The sequence below is a fragment of the Chlamydotis macqueenii genome, chromosome 2 (genome assembly GCF_036417535.1).
Source record: "Chlamydotis macqueenii isolate bChlMac1 chromosome 2, bChlMac1.mat, whole genome shotgun sequence".
In the NCBI taxonomy this organism is placed as follows: Eukaryota; Metazoa; Chordata; class Aves; order Otidiformes; family Otididae; genus Chlamydotis; species Chlamydotis macqueenii.
The window spans coordinates 149,198,227-149,218,035 of record NC_141557.1 but is presented as its reverse complement, the minus strand read 5'-3'; the positions used below and the strand labels follow the sequence as shown (position 1 = coordinate 149,218,035).

At 39.3% G+C, this 19,809-nt stretch overlaps 1 protein-coding gene across 6 annotated transcripts; it reads right to left on the bottom strand.

The window, feature by feature from the left end:
* Positions 1-321: 321 nt before the first annotated feature.
* MED30 (mediator complex subunit 30) lies at positions 322-18,917 on the bottom strand. 6 transcript variants are annotated; one of them, XR_015257732.1, is made up of 6 exons: positions 18,786-18,910; positions 18,015-18,214; positions 16,881-17,039; positions 13,099-13,209; positions 1,551-1,629; positions 322-1,056 (listed from the first exon to the last, which is right to left on the bottom strand). XR_015257732.1 is itself a non-coding variant. In XM_086741194.1 (5 exons), exons 2-5 carry the CDS (start codon positions 18,186-18,188, stop codon positions 1,615-1,617), a joined length of 459 nt encoding a protein of 152 aa, XP_086597320.1. In that variant the 5' UTR covers positions 18,189-18,214; positions 18,786-18,910; the 3' UTR covers positions 322-1,614. The 6 variants fall into 6 exon arrangements, 5 of the variants coding, with proteins under 5 accessions (XP_086597320.1, XP_086597319.1, XP_086597316.1 ...); XM_086741194.1 differs by having other exon boundaries at positions 322-1,629; XM_086741193.1 differs by lacking the exons at positions 322-1,056; positions 1,551-1,629 and adding an exon at positions 4,269-4,512 and having other exon boundaries at positions 18,859-18,917.
* Positions 18,918-19,809: the final 892 nt, after the last annotated feature.

The window sequence follows — 19,809 nt, the reverse complement described above, 5'->3', positions numbered from 1 at the left end:
TTAGGTAGCTTGTAAGTTGAACATGAAGGCATACAACGAGCTAAGATGCTCCCAGAGTTAAGTGCACACAAGAAAACACGTCTCTGTTTATTGGCCTCAAATATGTCTATGGTCTTTATCAGACCTAGACCAGTGAGAAGTGCTGTAAAACATGTATTCTGCTTCTGACTACATCCACATCAACACAAACACTGTTCCCAGATCTTAGTAGTGTTATTTGTTGTGTAGTGTTGTAGCAGATGCCAGAATGCATCCCTTAAGCAATGTGAGTAAGAAAAATCCTTAAAATTTACACAAAAGTTAGATTTAATAAGACAAAACTTTCACTGTATTGCATTTATTTACCTCTTACATTCCAGTTATCCATTACATTTTCTTGAATAAAAACTGGCATTGGTACATATTTTTGTCACTTTCATTAATATCCTGCAATACCTATCAGCCAGCTTGTTATTTTTATGTATAGAGTAACCTTCCAACTCAGCAAAAAATCTTCTTTCTTAAAGCTCTGATACTTTTCTATATCAGTCTTAATTACTATTAAATAAGGAGAGTGAGCAAACTACTCACTTTCTACTCCAAGTTTTTTTTTTTTTTGCACTGATGTATTCGTAAATTCCTTTATAATTCCCCGTTTCCTTTGTTAGCACAAAGTAATTAAACTAATCCATCCCCTGCAAACCTCAGTTGACTCACAGTGTCCTTGGGTGTTATTGCATCCTTTTTAAAATGATTTTTCTTAACTTCAGATCTTCAAATCTACATTCTGAGCTTCCTGTTTTCCCCAGCAGTTGTCAGTCATCCTTCAACTGTGGTCTTTTTGGCTTGTGCAGCTATCTTCCACACCTGACGAAATCTTGGTTCCTATGAGACCAGAATCCTCGCCCTACTCCACCTAAGTCCATTCTTTACAGTGATTAATTTAAGTAGCACTTGTACACAAGCTCAAATTTCTCCATCAGTAAGAAATACTATAATCAGAGCAAGTTTTTTTTCTGCAGGACAACAAAAACGGTCATGGTCTATTAGAGCACTCTGGATGTGGCCTTGCTGCCTCTACGAAAGAAAAGAGGAAAGGTAAAGTCCTTGCATCTTTCCTGAAAGAGGCATAAATCTGCTCCGCACTCCTGTCTTTTTACATAAGAAAAATTTTGGACCTTTGCATACTGCCTCGCAGGCATCTTCTGTGTTGTGACACTGAACTGAACATTCAAAATCTGTTATACTGTCTATGAAGGTGCTGGACTAACGGTTTCATTTTGAGACTATGTGTTAACTTGGGGTGCTCCCTCAAACAATGCTCAGCACCCAAGCTCCACTGTCCCAAGTTCTCTCTGGGCAAAACAGAGCCCTAAGAACAGATTGCCCAGAGAGGTGGTGGATGCCCCATCCCTGGAAACATTCAAGGCCAGGTTGGATGAGGCTCTGAGCAACCTGATCTAGTTGAAGATGTCCCTGCTCCTTGCAGAGGGGTTGGACTAGATGACCTTTGAAGGTCCCTTCCAACCCTAACCATTCTATGATTCTATAACCCCAACCCCCTCAAATACTTTTATATTTCAAAAATGGAATCATCCCAGGTTCTGGTATCTGCTCCTGGGACTGTCTGTATGTTTATCCAGCTTCTGTCTAATCAGAAAAACAGAAATATTCAATGATATATAAACAAATCATTGAAACATCTTTGTCTGTATTGCTTTGCTGGTATTTGTAAATACTTCACTTGATGTCATTTCATTAACCAGAAGTTGAAGTTCAGTTAACATTAACTAAAATATTACATTTCAGGACATGCTGATGCCTAGTAATTCCTTTAAAAGTGTTTCACAGCTAAGGAATTGCCACTTTTCTAAAAACCGTCATCTTCTTGGCCAAATCATATACTTATTCATGGATGTGGCAGCATATGAATTATGTTCACCACCCTTACTTTCATCTCTCTAAGTCAAAATGTATGGTTTTGGTCCAACACCTTGCAAAGTTCCTGTTTTGACAGTATTTACTGTGATAATTTACAATTCTGTCAACTTCTGCACTTTGCAATTTAGCTACTGCACTATCTATTCTGGTAGTGGTTTAAAGTGCTTTCTCCTCTCTCCTAGATGAAAAATTGTAGTATAAACCTTGGCTACTGCTCGCAGCTGCACAGAATAAGCTGAATATTGTATTGGCCAGACATCTACTTGTAATATTTGCACTCTTATTAACATTTTAGGTTACTTCTGTACAGTTTATATGCAATAAAAAAGTCAACACAATTTAAAGACATTCAGTAAGAATACATAGTATACAGGCAATAAAGACTAGACTAATCTCCATTTTCCGTAACTGTTCCAAAAATAGATGAGAATACTAAGTACCAAGAATTTTACACTCACAATTAAGATCTTGGTGCCATTTCAGAATCCATTTCAAACACTTCTTCTAGGATGGATGCTCGCTTATACATACACTAAACAGAAAGCTGCCACTACACCTTGCAAATATAAAAATGTGCCTGCATCTTAAACAAGCAACAAAATAAAATCTCTACTTGTAGTCTTCATCTCCTTCTCAAAAGCTTTCTTCAAAATTTTGATCTGTTTTGTCTTTACATATAAAATAGTAATGTCTCTCACAGCTGCAGAAATCACCCATTAGTCTTGACCAACACGTCTGCCATAACGGTCAATCTAAACGAGAAACGAACGGTTCTGCTGCCAGCTTTGCCACTGAGTGAGCCATCCACTCTTCCATTTGTAATATGGGAGAAAAGAGAGTGATCTTATTTGTAAGGTGTTTTGACATCTGCTCACATCTAGGTATTGTCATAGTCACATATCACTTTCAACGCTGAGTAAACTAATAAAAATGAATATTTTCTAACTCTGTTTATTTGCAATTAGAAGACAGGGCATCCATTCATGTGTTAAGATTTAAATCCTTCAAAAAGAGAAATAGGTCAACTATGTTGCACCTAATTTCAGAGAAAAGTATAAAAAGGTATAATCAGACCTGTTACATGCCAGTGATTTTTACCTCAAGGAGCAGACAAATGCGTTGAAATTATTAAAAACCAAAATAAAAAAAGACTGACAGAGCAACAAACCAGTGTAACGTTTTAAAAACCATATATCTCAAATCAATGAGCATTCAACATCAAAACCCCATATTGTAAAAATGATCTTTTAAAAGAATACCATTTAACTGGACTTTTCAGAAGGTTCTCAGCAAATCTTTCACACAAAACTATTACAGAATCTGATCGGGCACGGAATGAGAGGTAAAGTACTACCCAAGAAGGAAAGAATGAGGATGGTCAGTTTTCAACCTGACAAATATTAACAGTAGAGTGCCCTACAGATCTGTACAGAAACGGTATAATTTTACATATTCTTTCATCCAGAAAAAAGACACACAGTCCACTGGCAGTATCCATGGATAACAAAAAATATTAAGAATATTTTCAGGGCTTATGAAAATTGTGAGGAACTCCAGAGGCAAAACAAAAAAAAAGGATGAAGGTTGATGATTAATTCAAAATAATAAACTGCTCATACACTCCAAAGTTTTCTAGGACTGGCAGTCATAGGGAAAAGATTAATGAAGCGTTTATTCAGTGCATTCTGGTAAACAAAACCTAAGTATTCCAACCATACATAATCCTATAGGAATACTACACCACACAATAGCTGCAGCAGTACTCAAGAAACTGTCACATGTAATTACAGAAGAATTTAATTTTGAGGATATATATACGTAGTCTTCCTTTAAAAAGACTTAATTATATCCATAAGGATATTAAGGGTAATTTTATGTAGCTTTTGAATTTTGCTCTGATTATCTAATATAACACATATCCACCGACAGGATATGGAATCAGATGAACTTATACGGCACAGTAGTCTGTAGTGTGTTCCCACAACAGGGAAATATAGTGCATTGTAGTAGCTCATCACTTATTTTTGTCCTGTAGCTTACTAGAGTGACTTTTCTACATTGCAACTTCTCTTGTCTGTAGAGGTGGTTTGCACTGCAGAATGGCATGCAAACACATGTTTTTAAAAGTGTTTATTGTATTATAAACAAAATCCAGAAATACTTCATTTATAAAAACCATTTGCATAGCAATCCAAATTATTACTGTCATAGCTTCTGTGTAGTCTGGTCCCGATTGGAGCAGAATTACGACAGTTACTTAGGCTGTAGTACATTCAGCCTAAGTCACTCACTCAGGTAAAACCTGTAGGATGAATCTTTTATAAAAAACAAAGCCAACACAATTTAAGTTATTACAAAAAATGAACATTTTAATCTTGAAGACTATTCAAACATTGCCGCAATATAGTTGTGGGAAAAGGTTACTTCTTAGAAAGAAATTACGTATATCCAAACAAATTTGTATCTTTTCCAATTACAAAGGCTGATTTTTCTTGTTCAGTTCCGCATTGCCAACATGGCATTTATGTCCCAAATGAGATTCCGTAACTGATCCATGATCTGCTTCAGCTGCTGATTCTTCTGTTTCAGTTTCTGTAGGAAAAGTTTAACAGAAGTTTTTTGGTGATCAGTTCAAATACCATACTCAGAAATTCAACAAAAGTTACAGTGTTATGAAATGCTATATAGATTTTCTCAGCTGTCTGTGAGCAGTATTAGTGAGATAATACATATGATTCTATGATTCTGTGATCCTCTTTAAAGCACACTCTAAAAATACAAGAAAGCCTTGAAAATTAAAAACCATTGCAAGAGGAGGAATGCTGTTTCTTTTCACAGTAATCTTTTTTTTCAAAACGCTTGATTCCTTCAAAAACTGGAGACTTGCAGGGATTGGTCCTCTATTTCCAAAGTCCAAAAGATAGCAGTTTATGTAGGAAGAAAGAATTGGTCATTTGGACCAAAAGAGTTCAGGGAACGGGTAAATTTATGTGAATACATGTTGTATAACTTGGGTGCACAGAAAAATGAGGGATTAATGCTAGAAGTTTCAACAAAGCACAAAATACAGGTGAAGCCGATCAAGCTTTTCCAGCCTATTTAGGTCAAGCCTGATGTGCTATGGGGTCCTGTCTGGAAACAAGATATTCCCAAGCACACTGAATTCTTCAAAACTGTGTATTTGTTTTTGTGAACTGCAGAAGCAGGCTTTTATTTAGGTGTGTAACCAGAACTGAAAAATTATATCTTTAAGTAAGAAAGATCAGTGCATTAAGACACTGAACAATCTCCTTAACCTTTCATGTTTCACAATAATACACATACTTATTGTCTGATTTATTCATTTTCCTCTTCAAAGCAAAGCTGTCAAGAACTAAGTTACTGTTTATTGTTAACAACAACCTATGTCCTTAATTTCATTCCAATTTGATAAGATGTCAGCTTTTCCACATTAGAGATCAAACTACTCATTCATTAGGGAAGTCCAGAGTTCCAAGTAAAGTGAAAGCACAGGAAAGACTTGCTACCATCAAAAGAGGATAAACCACTCAAATGTTTCAAGTTTGACATAACTTTGTTACTTGCCCTACATAAATGGTGATACATTAAACGGATAACTCAGATCAGCAATTTAACCAAAGTAACTGGAACAGTGATAAAAAGAAGCAACAAAATAAGCAATATCCTGAAAATGAGTCTCCAGAATTTTGATCCAGACAACATACCAACATTTTTAAGTTGCCCAGCTGGTCAGCCGGGAAAGGAGTCCAGAGAAAAAAAAAGGAAGTCTGCTCACTTCAGATCTGTAAAAAGGGTCTGAAGTAACATGTTAATTAGGCTTAGATTACATGGGAAACACAGTACTTTGAGTAAGGGAAATATTCCCTGAGTACAGACTTTGGTGGACACATCCTCTGCAAGCAGAAGCAACACTCAATTCCAGACTCCTGAGAAACATGTGAAAACAGATGTTCATGTGGACTAATTTGGAATTTCTAATCAAGCATTTGAAAGACTGGAAAGTATTTTGAAGGCAATTTTGAAGGCAATTACATGCATTTATCTAACGCTTCTTCCATTTGCTAATCCAAACCTTCATGATATAAAGCAGAGATTCAGCTCCTAAACAGGAGAGAAAACTGAGAAGCGTGTAGTTGCCACAGCATCCAAATGACAGAATTTCAAGTGTCTCCCTACAAAAGCTCGTAATATAAGAGAGAAAGCACAAGTGGGATGAGATAAACAAGCATGTTCATACCTGTGGCATTTTAAAATATATTTGTTTGCCATTCTCAACATTCAATCTTAGAGAAATAAATGAATGTTACATCAAAACTACTAGTTTAATGCAAGCTGTCACTCACTGATACTGAGGGCATGCCACTTCATGATTTTTCAAAGCCTTCATCAATAGAAACGAAGACCAAATGGTCAGTGACGGTTATTCAAGTCGCAGATAGAAAGAACCATTAACCTCCGATATGCAGATTGCGTTCTCTTTCCATCCATGTCTAATCATACTGTTAAATACCGTTACGTAGGTATGCTCACAGGAACTTTACGTAAGTTACACCCAAATGACTCGTTCTGCAAGACTGTTTTCATTTCTTGTGCCAGTGTTATGAAACTGTAAATTGCTTGATCTTTACTTGATGCTAGACAAGGGAACCTTCAAACCGGATTTCATTTGTTTTCAAAGCATCTGTAAAGAAGTATAAAATTTTTATTTTATTTACCTGAAGCTAATTTCAGACCGTTGTTTTCAGTGAAGAGCTATTTTCTTAGCTCTTCTATTCTACTTTTTCCAGAGACAGAAAAAACATCTAAGATGAAGCACCATGTCTGGACTGCTAGGTTGAAAAAAAAAGAATAAAGAGAGAGGAAAAAATCCACTTCAGAGAACATGGTCTCCTAATTGAAATGCATACAGTGATCTTTGTTACCGATCTCTGACAGGCAGTGGTCCACACCACAAAGTACTACATAATTAATATGTTCCACACCACTGGCAGTGCTGGCCTCTGCTTAAGACTTTGCTGAGCCAGTAAGAACATCTCAACTCAGGTCTAACCTTGGAAAGATAAGTGAAATGGCCTTCTTGGGAAACGGGCAAGTTCTGTAAGCAGCTTCTGCAGCAATAACAAATTTTCATCTGAACAGATTGCTTGCAAGTTGTCTCCCACTCTTTCCTCCTTTTACTGAAATGACTTAGTTGAACTCTGGAGTGCTTCTCAGGATTAACAGTTACATGAAACAAGAAAAGGTACTTCATCCTACATACATGCTACAGCTTCTGACTTTATGTATTTTAAGATAGCACACAAAAAATTATCTTATATGAGACAGTTTATAAAGAGTTTAAGAGACCTAAATTCACCTTACATCTGACAGGGATGTTTCTGTTAGTCCCTCTCTGTCAGAACAGTGATCTGATTTAAAATCAATCCTAAGGGGCCTTCTTTGGTGATGTTAATTTTCAATGTGATTAATTATCCATTTTGACTGTCACCGCAAGTACTATGGCCAGCATGATGGAGTCAGCAAGGACTGTACCTTCCAGTAACCAATGAGACTTTAGTAGGCTGAGGTCAGGTAGGACATTCATGAAAACATCCAGAAGCACAAAACTCACATAAATAAAACAAAGTGGGAGAATCATAACACATATCCAGAAAACAGCCATCTTTCAAGGAATGTGCCGTAAAGAACTTGAAGTGTTTAATCCAGATCTGGGTTCAGCAGGACACAGTAATTTCAACTTTGACTGAAATAAATTTTTGACTGTGATGGTTTTGTTTAGTGAGGCTGGGTTATGGTGGCAGCTTCTGCAAGAAGTCCAGTGGACTTGGCTGGGCCTAGGGTAGACCCGCTGCTGGCCAGGGCTGAACCAATTGGTAGCAAAATGTTCAGTGATAACGCCTCTGTGACAACGTATTTAAGAAGGGGAAAAATAAAAAGAAGAAGATGTGAAGAAGCAGAAGCAGGGGCCAGAGGCGGGGGGGGGGCACAAGCGTTGTGGGCCCTGTGGCCATCACCCTCTGGCCTCCCGCTGGGCAGCTGTCTGGGCCCAACTCGGCCCGGCCTGGCTGCAAGAAGTGGAGAGGAGAGGAGAGGAGACATGAAGAGAACCTGAGAGGCGTCTGCCTGAGCCAGTTGTGAAGAATTTCTTGTGAGAGGAACGGCTGCAGACGCCAAGGTCAATGAAGAAGGAGGAGAGGAGTAATGCGGCTCCTGGCCAAGATTCCCCTGCAGCCTGTGGTGCAGCCCATGGTGGAGCAGGTTGTCCCCATGCAGCCCATGGAGGCCCACGGAGGAGCAGAGATCCACCTGCAGCCCGTGGAGGACCCCACGCTGGGGCAGGCGGATGCCTGAAGGAGGCTGTGGCCCGTGGAGGGCCTGCGGCGGGGCAGCTGTTCCAGAGGGACTGCACCCCATGGAAAAATGAATCATGCCGGAGCAGTTCATAAAGGACTGTAGCCCATGGGTGGGACTCCACCCTGGAGCAAGGGAGGAATGTGAGGAGTTCTTTCCCCAAAGAGGAAGGAGCGGCATAAAGTGACAAATGATGAACTGACCATAACCCCCATTCCGTATTCCTCCCTCTGCCGCTTTGAAGGGGAGAAGGAGGTAGAGATGATTGAACATAAAGTTAAGCCCGGGAAGAGAGAGGGGTGGGGGGGAAATTACTTTGTTCTCTGTCTCATTATGCTGCTTTAGTTTCAACAATAAATAAATAGTTTTTCCCAAGTCAAGTCTGTTTTGCCCGTAACGGTAACTTCAAGGATTTCTCCCTGTCCTTATCTCAGACCTGGAGCCTTTTTTGTTACATTATCTCTCCCTGTTCCCTCAGAGGGTGGGGGGAGTGAGTGAGAGACTGCGTAGTTTTATCCTGAGCGGGGCTAAACTACAACATTGACTTACACACATTTTTGGTTCACTTTCATTTCATTTGAAATCCACACTGTCTAGACCAATGCACAACCTTCTATCAGAAACGTATCAGAACTTTCCTTTATACACAGTTCCTGTCTCTCTTCTCATCTTAAGCTCTTCTGTCTTTCACATTTTAAAACCTAAACATCACTATGAGTCATTATTCTGCACTTAATCTATTTGTTATAAGTGCCTTCTTCAGCCAAAGGTAATAGTGTAAACACTGTAGAAGAATAAGATTCTATTCCAGCTGATGCTTGTAAAAACATCAAAAGTACTTGCCTATGTTGTACAGGCACTTCTTCTGCTTAAGATTTTTTTTTAAGAAAAAACCAACAGGTGTTTCCATCTTGAAAATCTTATATAAAAGATCATTCTCTTTTTTTTTCCCTTCAGTTTTATAGTCAAAAGACTTAAAATGTTATGTGCACACAGCAGGAAAAAAAAAAAAGATAGAAAAAATGCCTCAACACTTTGCTCAAACTCTGTTAAAGCTACCAGGTGATCTTTTAACTTGTGGCTACTCAATTGATACTGAGGCCCACTTTCCATCATAATAATTCACATATCCATCTATTCATAATATTTTTTCAAATGGATAAAAAGTATTCGTCACTAATACACTGACTGCTATGCAATTAAACATCAACATACTCATTGTTCAATAACTCCAGCGTTTCCTGATGTCATTCACAGACATAACTCTTCTGTTCGCAATGAAAATGAGAGACTGAGCTGCCTCCCTCCTTACCCAACAGGTGAAAGGAAAATTGCTCCTTCGGCATGCATAACTCCCATTCCTGAAACAAGCAGAGGCACCAGTGACAGCCTGTGCTCCACTGCATGCTCAATACTTTCCACATATTGAACCAGACAGCAATTGCATGTATCCACTGCTCTGTTGTTCAAAGAGGAATAAGCATGTTCATTAAATTAGGGGGATGTTTGCTTCACATAAATTATTTATCATTCAATAATGAAATCTGAGGTCTTATTTACTGAGTACTCTCTAAGCTATGTAGCTTATAATGGAATTATCCATCCCCCAAGTTGCTTCTCTACCACACTCCTCAGTGCTACATCCCCATTCTTAACATGAAAATCACACAGACGTCAGTTATAGACAGCAAACTAAACCACAGGAACGCTAAGGATAAGACTGGAGTGCAGAGTCTTTGTCCAGAGACATCTAAGATTCAAGTCCATCACTAAATTTCGTATTTTAACAGCTTCTCACATATTCGAATGACAGCTAGCACCGACTGTAAGGGGAAGAATAAACAACTATTACAGACATTTTGTGGCAGAGACAAGGATAAAAATCCAGTTCTCAAGAGCAGCCTACTCACTACTCACATTAAATCCGTCCTTCTCGTTCCCAAACTCCCTGCTTATTCAATACCCTCGTGTAAGTTACACAATACATAAGCCAGGATTCTTATAATCTTATTTATCACAATAATGATTCAATCTAAATAGTGCCTAGTCTGCAGCAAAGGCAGAATAGCTCAAGGACTCTTCCAGAAAAGAAAGGGTGGGGGACTGAGGGGAAGAAGAGGAACCAAATGTGGTAATGTAATAAAGGTTGTATAATATGCATTTATATGAGGACAAAAGGGGACAATCGGGGTTGCAGGGACAGGTTTAAGCTTGGAGATTCCTAACTTTTCTCAACTTTATAATGATGATAATGTCCTGATATAGGAAGCTACATGAAAAACTTTGCATGAAACATTTTATATGAAAATGAAAAGGAAGCATTTCATTATTTGGAATAAAATGCATCTGAGTGCTGAGAGAGCTGGCTGATGACAAGATCACTCTACATTATTTTCTATTGGAAATGAGGAGAGGCTGCAAATGAAAAAGGAAACATCTGAACTCATCTTCCAGAAAGGCAAGGAGGAGGATCCAGAAAATTATGGAAACTAGAGGCTGGTCAGCCTAAGTCCAGACACCAGAAAGACTATGCAGCAAATCCTTCTGGAAGTCATGTCCAGATGCATGATTAAGCTGACTGGGAAGAGTAATCTTGGATTTACCAAAGATGTGTTGCGCCTGACCAATATGATAGCCATCTCTCAAAAAATGACTGGCTGTGTGGCCAAGGGGAGAGCAGGGGATTTTCTTTACTCTCATATTAGTCAGGCTTTTGACACAGTCATAGTACCCTTGTAGGCAAATCGGAATCCACCTGTTTGGACAGGTGGATTATAGGGTTGACGCAAAACTGGCAGGACTATTGGATTCTAAATATTATGGGTTAAAGAACATAAAAAAAACTTCTTCATCTGTCATGTTGGTTTCCCTGTCACAGCACTTTCATCAACATTTTGTATGACTGAAATTTTGCTAAAATAAATTAGGCAAAATTGAGCTGGAGGTGGACGTTACATATTACAGCAGATTGAAAAGCTGTCAGGAGTGCCAGCTAAGAATCAGACACGGCTATCTGAGCCCAGCAGCCACTGTCAGAAATTAGATCAATTAACCTGATTCTAGGGACTTTTCTTTGCAAAAATAAGACTTTGTTTATTTCTAGTTATAAAAAACCAAAGCATTTCCTATTCTGTAATGTATTAAAATTTGAACTTTGAAAGAGGTAGTAGATGTGCTTATACAGCTGGAGAGAGACAAAGGGAAAAAAAATCAGTGCACTTTCAAAACCAACAAGTTTAAATTTCTTTTGCAGCACTTACTAAATATCTGTCCACAAAAACAGTAGAGAAAGTTCAATTGTTTTCTGAAGATTTACTGTGGAAAATCTGGAAACTAGGTCTAGCCATTTAAGTTTAAATATAGGATTTCAGACCAGATTTAAGTGAATGTCTGTGTAGGTTCCTAATTACCAATTTGCTACCAATGGTCCTGTAACACCATCAACCTTTTTAAGGTTTAGAAATCATCATAAACATTTATGGACTTTTTTTCACAAGATCACACCAAGGAGCTTTAAAAACATATTAGCACAACATGTACAACAACAATTAGCAAGTACAACAACAAGGGCAAAACCACGTCATTAAAAGATCAAAACCACAGCAAAAATGGACAGTTAAGCTTATTCACACTGAAAGATTGCAAATAAATGTGCATAAATTCACAGTTCAACATTACACACAATATAATATATACAATCCTGCTACATCAGCACTGAACAGGAAAAATACAATAGGAAAGCTGACGCTTTTCTCTAAATTCACATAGTCCTAATTTTCTCCTGTACAATATGCATGCATTTCTCTAAATAAATAAGTTACAGAAAATTTGGTATATCTCTGATTGTTGACAATAAATTAATATATCAGAAATACATTCAAAGCTGAAAATAATTATTTCTATATGGAGAGATACAGATAACAATAATTATTATAATAATTATATTATAATTATTATAAATAATAATTATTCTCTCCATATAGAAATGTTTTACTCATTTATTTCTTTTGTTCAGTTACTTTTGTACACTATGCCTCCTTTTTATCAAGCATCTACAGACATCATAGCTACAGCAATATTTAATTAATTGTATTTTTGTTCAAAATTTCAATGAAAGAATGTTCAAAATTTTCGTCTGGTAAAACTACATATTTTTAATCTCAATATTATATTACCATTTAATACAGCATATTTATTTTTAAGTTTGAATCCATCTTTAGTAATTGTACTCAATTGCATACTGCCACTCAAACTGAAAATTTAACAGCATCTTTACCGTATGTAGTACATTTCTTTCTGAATGTGTCAAGATTCAATAAATGCTACATTTATCAAAAGGAATAGTCTCCCTCAAACTGTCAAAATACAGAAAGTAACCCTGAAAATCCTTTACCAACTCACATAATTGTGATAATATTCACATATCTGATGTTCAATACCCATTTTTCTTAATGCCTAAGGTAATTTTTGAAGAGAAGTTCAACAGGCATCTTACCTCTATCTGTACTACCATTATCTAGGTTAAGCATAAACATAATACACTGTATTCAGAAAAATATATATCAGTTCTATAACAGGCACAAGTTAAAATTGTCAGGAAACCTAAACTCTACAGCCAGAGGTACAGCTAAAAAAAACCCAATTGCTTAGGAAACGTAATTCTGAAAACAGTTACATGCAAGAAGTATTTCTTACCAAGTTGGATGGTAGTCATCACACATGCTGCACCTAGTACAGCAATCTAGAAATTGAATCTTTGTAATGACAAAGTGACAGTGTTACGCAAATTAATTTCAACTTTGTTACCTTATTTACTTCCAGGATTTCCCTTCTCTCTTCACTAGCAAAACGAAGCTGACTTGCAGCACCACGATCATCATGTTTGGAGCCATCTTCTTCAACATATGGAATAAGTTGCTGTGAAGACAAAAAACATCAGCAAAAAAAAAAAAAAAAAGGAAAAAAAGAAGAAAAAAAGAAATCAAAACCAGGAGATGCAGGAGACGCATAAGGTGCTACCACTTTTCCCACAGGTTCAAACTTCCTGAGAGGAAGTGGAAACAGGCATACTTCATCACTTCAAACCCAAAGGCCTCGTAATGTCCTCAGTTGGTCATCGTTTTCCTCTAGGAAAAAACAATGTGCTTCAAAAAGACACAATCCCACGTATTACCGTGCTTAGACCTAAGCAATTTCACAACCGCAGGCAGAACCCAGTCTTTACATTTTAAGATATTTATCACAGGTAATACTTGTATTCTTGAACTCTGTAGATTGTGATTTTAAAATTTACTATTCCACAGTATGAAATACCACAAACATGAAGTTGCCATTATTATAAAGTATTTCAGTGACATACTAAACATAATTACGACTGGCTTTACATAGCTACTTGGTATTATGACTTGCTATTTTAGTTGGCCTCTAGCTATTCTTAAGACGAGGCCCACAGTCACCTAATAGGAGTTTTTCTGTAAGAATTTCCCACTGTGATCTCCTCAGGCATATAGCGTATTATCTTTTTTGTACACTTCTACAAAGCCCAAAATCTTTGAGAAAGAATTTCTAAAGGAATATTAATGCATGTTCCCTTCTTAAAAAAAAAAAACAACAAAAAAAAACAGTAAATATACTAGATATAAAACAAATACATCTTTCTGTGTCAGAACACTCTCAAGCTACTAACATCTTATTAAAAAATAATTATAAACTGTAGCATTTTATACATAACGTACATCCACAAAGTCTACAGCTTATCTTTGTTTTTTCTGTCCTGAACTGAGAAGAGTTAAAGTTGATAGTAAAATTACATCCTTCTTCACATACACATTACAGACAAATGAAAGACTAGTAATCGATGCAACTGAGCAAGAAGATATTAGTTTAAAGTCTGGGAGCAAGTTGCTCATTGCATGCATATTAACTTGTTACTTAGGTTGGGGTGTAATATTGTCACAGAATCATAGACTGATTTAGGTTGGAAAAGACTTTTAAGATCATCAAGTCCAACTGTAAACCTAACACTGCCAAGTTCACCACTACACCATATCCCCAAGTGCCACACCCACATGTCTTTTAAATACCTCCAGGGACAGTGACTCAACCACTTCCCTGGGCAGCCTGTTCCAATGCTTAACAACCCTTTTGGTGAAGAAATTTTTCCAAATATCCAATCTAAACCTCCCCTGGTGCAATCTGAGGCCATTTCCTCTTGTCCTATTACTTGCTACTTGGGAAAAGAGACCGTTACCCACCTTGCTACAACTTCCTTTCAGGTAGTTGTAGAGAGCAATGAGGTCTCCCCTCAGCCTCCTTTTCTCCAGACTAAACAACCCCAGTTCCCTCAGCTGCTCCCCACAGGACTTGTGCTCCAGACCCTTCACCAGCTTCATTGCCCTTTTCTGGATGTGCTCCAGCACCTCAATGTCTTTCTTGCAGTGAGGGGCCCAAAACCGAACACAGTATTTGAGATGCGGCCTCACCAGTGCCGAGTACAGGGGGACAATCACTTCCCTACTCCTGCTGGCCACGCTGCTCCTGATACAAAGCATTCAGCAGCATCGTTCAGCATTCTGATGGAAAACGTACTTTGATTTAACCCACTGAAAATTTAATTTCCTTCTATACAAAAATTTTTGTAGGCCATTCTTATTAAGCTTATCAGAATGGACAAAAACTACCACACTAAACTCTGTCATGAAAACACAGTAAAGGCTAACAACTAACTACATTTGCATTCCATAAAGAAGAAGTAGAGTGGCTGCTAAACGCTCTTGGGAAAAACTCCATCTCTCTCTGATGGAAAAATAATGTACCACTCAAAGCAGAATATTTCATTTGAAAACTTCCTGTCTTTCAGAAAAGATAGTAGGAAAAAAACTCAAGGAAAATCAAAGAACTACACCTAACACACAAATGAAGCAGGTAATTTAATCAATTAGAAAACTATGACGCCAGATCTGCTTCACAATTATCTCATCCCTTGCTATGTTGGTTAACAAGAAGTTGTTAAGAACACCTGTTACACTGGTAGTACACATTAACAAAAAAAGAGAAAAATATGTATATCAATAATAATAGACTACGGAATATTAGTAGGTACTGACTTCTCTTGACTGTTTAAAAAAAGATTTATTGATACTCTTTAAAGATACTGTTAGAATACCAGTCGTTAAACAATATGATTTGAGACTATCATTGAAAAGCTGTAATAAGAACTTAAGAAAACTGATCCAAGAGGAATGGTGTGCCACTCTCATTCACCCTAACTGAAAACATGAGGCAGCAGGCTGTTTATTAACTTCAGAGCAGAAAAGACTGAGCAGATAAAAGAAAAGTAAAATTCCAACTATTGATAAAAAACTCTACTGTGCATAATGTACTAGTGAGACCTTGCATTAAAAAAGTTTGAAGGGACCACTCATTTTCTCTATGGGGATTATTCTTCCTCCTGATAACAGAAAAAAAAAAACTCTGAAAAGAAAAAGAAAAAAAAAAAAAAGAGACCAAAAAGAGACACCTGCACGTGAAAACAAGACACATCAAAAGCTTTTAAAGAGGAGACAAGTATTGAGCTATTGCACACAAGCATGAAAAAAAGATTTGTTTTTTTTTAATTGGGAAGTTACCTCATTCCCTTGCTTGCTCTAAAGTGTCTGAATGCTTTTCTCTGAAACACATGGCATTGACTGCTGACAGGAGTAGACTAGTAGTCTAGAATGGACTGTACAGAATGGACTCCTTCATTTCTTTATTCCTACTCAGTGAAGAGGTTCAGATATAAAATACAATGCTTAAATGATTAAAACTCAATGGACAATCAGAAGCCCATTAATAGAACTGTCTCAGAATCCAGAGGCCAGTAATTAAAGACTTCACAGTTCTGGTTAATATAGAGCTGTAGTAACTCAAATCATAACACAAAACAGTCTTTAAGAGTATTACTAGGAACTAGAAACAACTTAACTTATGATGGGGAAAATGAAGTTTTGATTTTACTAGGAATAGTGTTTTTATTAGGAAAAACTTTGGCCAATCCTACTTCCTGGAAGTCTTATGCTTGTCACTTTTCCATCACCACTGCACATTCAGATTTAGTTCATATTGGCTCAGCAGGTTAAGAGCAGCTGAGTGAGGGAACTATGAAGGCACAAACTGATGGCCAGAACAAGGGAATGATGCATATTACTAAGGGAGCCAGGCTGGCAGCTGAGAGCTTAAAGCAGACTTTTTCCCACTATAACAACCTCTTAAAAAAAAAACTCACCCTGACTCTTTTGCCTCTTTTTTTCCTAGTAGAAACAAACTGGTGAATGTATCAAGAAACGTGAGGAAAAAGGCTAACATGTCAGATTAAGTTTGATTTCAAAACTGGATCTCTCCCAACTGGTAAGAATTGTTGATGTTAATGTAGAAGTTTCATAATCTTTGAACCAGCTCCAAAAAATAAACAGAATTCAGTCCAATGAACAATTCCAGTCTCATTTAAAACTTATTATGAGTCTCCTGCAGCTCAGAAGAAGGGATGATATGCTAAGCAGAGAGCAGTTAATCTGATTTATAATTTATATATCAATAAAGAGACTTACTTCTACGGGAACAGGATCGAGCCCAGCACAGTTTTCATTGCATTTGTCATAGACTAGTCTCAGTTTTCTGAAGAGTATTGATAGCTGACGGAGGTGTTCCTGCAGCTTTCCCAGTCTGTCTTGGTACGTTCCAGCATGATAAGTAACACCATTTGGTAACTTAAGAGAACCAAAGCCCCAAAACGTTAAAAATATTACGTTAAAGTTTCTGTCACACAAAATAAACCAACTAAAATAAATCAGAGGGGGTTTTGTACATTTTAAAATAAGACAATCACACCACTCCCACATAAAACACTGCATTTTCTATTTTTTTAATCAGCAAAATTCTGTATTTTATCTGCTTATCTGATGTGTCAAATCACTATCAAACACCTTCACGTATTCTACACTTTGGTCATTGTCAGTCCCTCTGTAACTCTTGTCAGTGAATGTCTTCAAAATGCTTAACCATGACACTGTTGTTATCTTTATGAGTATTATACTTTGAGACTTTGTGTCTCAAGCCCAGGTCACAATTCAAGAGACACAATCAAAGTGAATTCAAAGTTAGTAAACTCTAAGTAGATGTACCTATACCCAAGATAACAACAGGAGTTATGAAAATACAGAGGAAATGGGAGTGGTTATTTATCTTCTGCTCTCAACAGAGAAACACAACAAACATTTGTATGTCTTCTCAGTAAGTAGCCACAAATAAGGATTATGTCCACTTCAACAATAAAAAGAAATGTCAAAAAGTTCTAGGTGGAAAATATCACAGAAAAAGATCAATGAAAATTCCTCTAAAATTACTCCCCAGATGTTAACAACAGAGAAACACAACCAGTACACAAACAGACTTTGTTATTCCTAAAGGAAAACACAGATATTAAGTGTATTTAGAGTTTATCTATTATGGGGGTGATAACAATTCAGTGCTTCTGAATTTTCTCCATCTTCACTTAATGTAGAGGAGTAAGGAAATATATTAAGAGTAGTATTCACTTCTCCAATCAATCCCCCTTTTAAAAGCAGTTTGATCAACTTATGTGTTTGAATATTCTAAGCGATCTCCTACGCCTACATACAGTGGCAGCTGGTGGTAAAACCATAGGAAGTTGAGAACCATGAAAATAAAAAGTAATTTCTCACCTGCATGTTCCTCAGTAACTGGAAGATTTCCATGGTTCGAAATACAATGTCCTGCACAGTCTCTTGGCCAATTCGACAGAGAGAAGCTGTATTTACCTCCCTAGCTGCTTGAGCCTGTGTCCCTGAGAAGGCACCAGGCGGGATGCCTGCCCCAGCGAGAGGGGGAGTTGACATCTCTTGACGTTAACCGCTGAGTCCAGCTGCACAAAGAAGTTAAGGTGGAATGATTAAGCACTTGTTTGAGTCTATCGTAATAAACAAACTCCTGTATGGTGACCATACCATTCCTTTTCCCCATACATGGTCCTACCCGAGATAGAACTGTTCACCTGACAAAAGGGGGCTCGGTGCTGTACTCTTTAGTTTGGGTACCGCTCCCTTAACCCCTACAGCCGTGCTGGGTAGCAGAACTGGGGGTGCCCCTCACACACCTCCCCTCAGAGCGGTCACCAGGAGGCCCCTGCCTCCGCCTGTCGCAGGGGCACACGGGAGGGCCTTTTGCGCCGCTCCAAGACGCGAAATTCGCAGCCCTCCGGCCGGGCTCCGGGACCGGCACCTGCCCGGCCGCCCCTCCCGGCGCAGGGAGCGCCCCGAGGCACCGCTTACCCCCCCTGCAGCCCGGGAGGCCAGGGCACGGGGACGGGCCCTGCGCCGGGATCCTGCACACCCCCCCGCGCTCCCGCCCGGGTCCCTGCGGACCCCTCCCGGACGAGCAGGCCCACCGATGCCTCCCCGGCTGGTACGGTCGCCCCAGGAGCGGCGCGGAGTTACCGGGACGGACAGCGAGCGACTCCCCCAGAGTCACCCCCGGGGGGCGGCCGGTACCCACGGGGCGCCGCGTTACCCTGGAAACGCGCAGGCGGAAGCACTCGCCGGAGCCCGGAAGCGCGGGCGAGCCGCGGCGGAAGTGACGTCACGACAGCCAGCGGGGCCGGCGTGGGGTGCGGGAGGCGGTTGGGTGTCAGGGCGGAGGGGAGCGTGGGGCCCGGCGTGGCCTGGCCAGGGCCGCGGAGGGGAGGAGGCGGCGCTGTCCCCGTCCCCGTCCCCGTCCCCGTGCCCGTCCCCGTCCCCGTCCCCGTCCCCTGCTGCGGCTCCTCCGGGAAAAACCCGCCGCGGCCTGCAGTCCTGGCAGGCGTGGCGCGTCCCTCTGTACGCCGCGCGTGGGCTCTCCGTGGAAGGCCTTGTTCGGAGGCTGGGTCGTTTTTGTGGTGTAATGAATCCAGTGAGGGCTTACGGGCGAGTCAGCTGCTGGGGGTGCCAGCCCCGAGCCCTGCATGTGGGTTCCTGAGGTTGAAAGGTTAGGTCAGAATCTTAGCACGTTCGCCCAAGTCCCACTACCCCTGTAATAAAGGTGAGGATTTGGAGATATTGTTTTTGGCAGGTCGTGCTGATAAAATATTGAAAGTCTGTTTTGCAAGGTGGATGGGGGATATATATGTGGGTATACACATGCACACCAGTATTAATTTTATACTTTTGTAGGTGTACTACTACTACTTGCATAAATATGTTTTTGCTAGTATGGAAAAGCCTTATACTTTTCACCTTCCTGTATCAGTATTTATAGAATGATAGAATAGTTAGGGTTGGAATGGACGTTCAAGGGTCATCTAGTCCGACCCCCCGAAAGGAGCAGGGACATCTCCAACTCGATCGGGTTGCTCAGAGCCCCATCCAGCCTGGCCTTGAATGTTTCCAGAGATGGGGCATCCACCACCTCTCTGGGCAACCTGCTCCAGTTCCACCACCCTCATTGTAAAAAATTATTTTCTGATGTCCAGTCTGAATCTGCCTC

Excerpts from the sequence above, each read along its gene's own strand:
- MED30 (XM_086741193.1), bottom strand. The coding sequence starts at position 18,188 with ATGTCAACTCCCCCTCTCGCTGGGGCAGGCATCCCGCCTGGTGCCTTC. Across the intron at positions 17,040-18,014 it reads AGTTACTGAGGAACATGCAG|TTACCAAATGGTGTTACTTA; the intron begins GTGAGAAATTAC and ends GGTTCTCTTAAG. Across the intron at positions 13,210-16,880 it reads TCGATCCTGTTCCCGTAGAA|CAACTTATTCCATATGTTGA; the intron begins GTAAGTCTCTTT and ends TTGTCTTCACAG.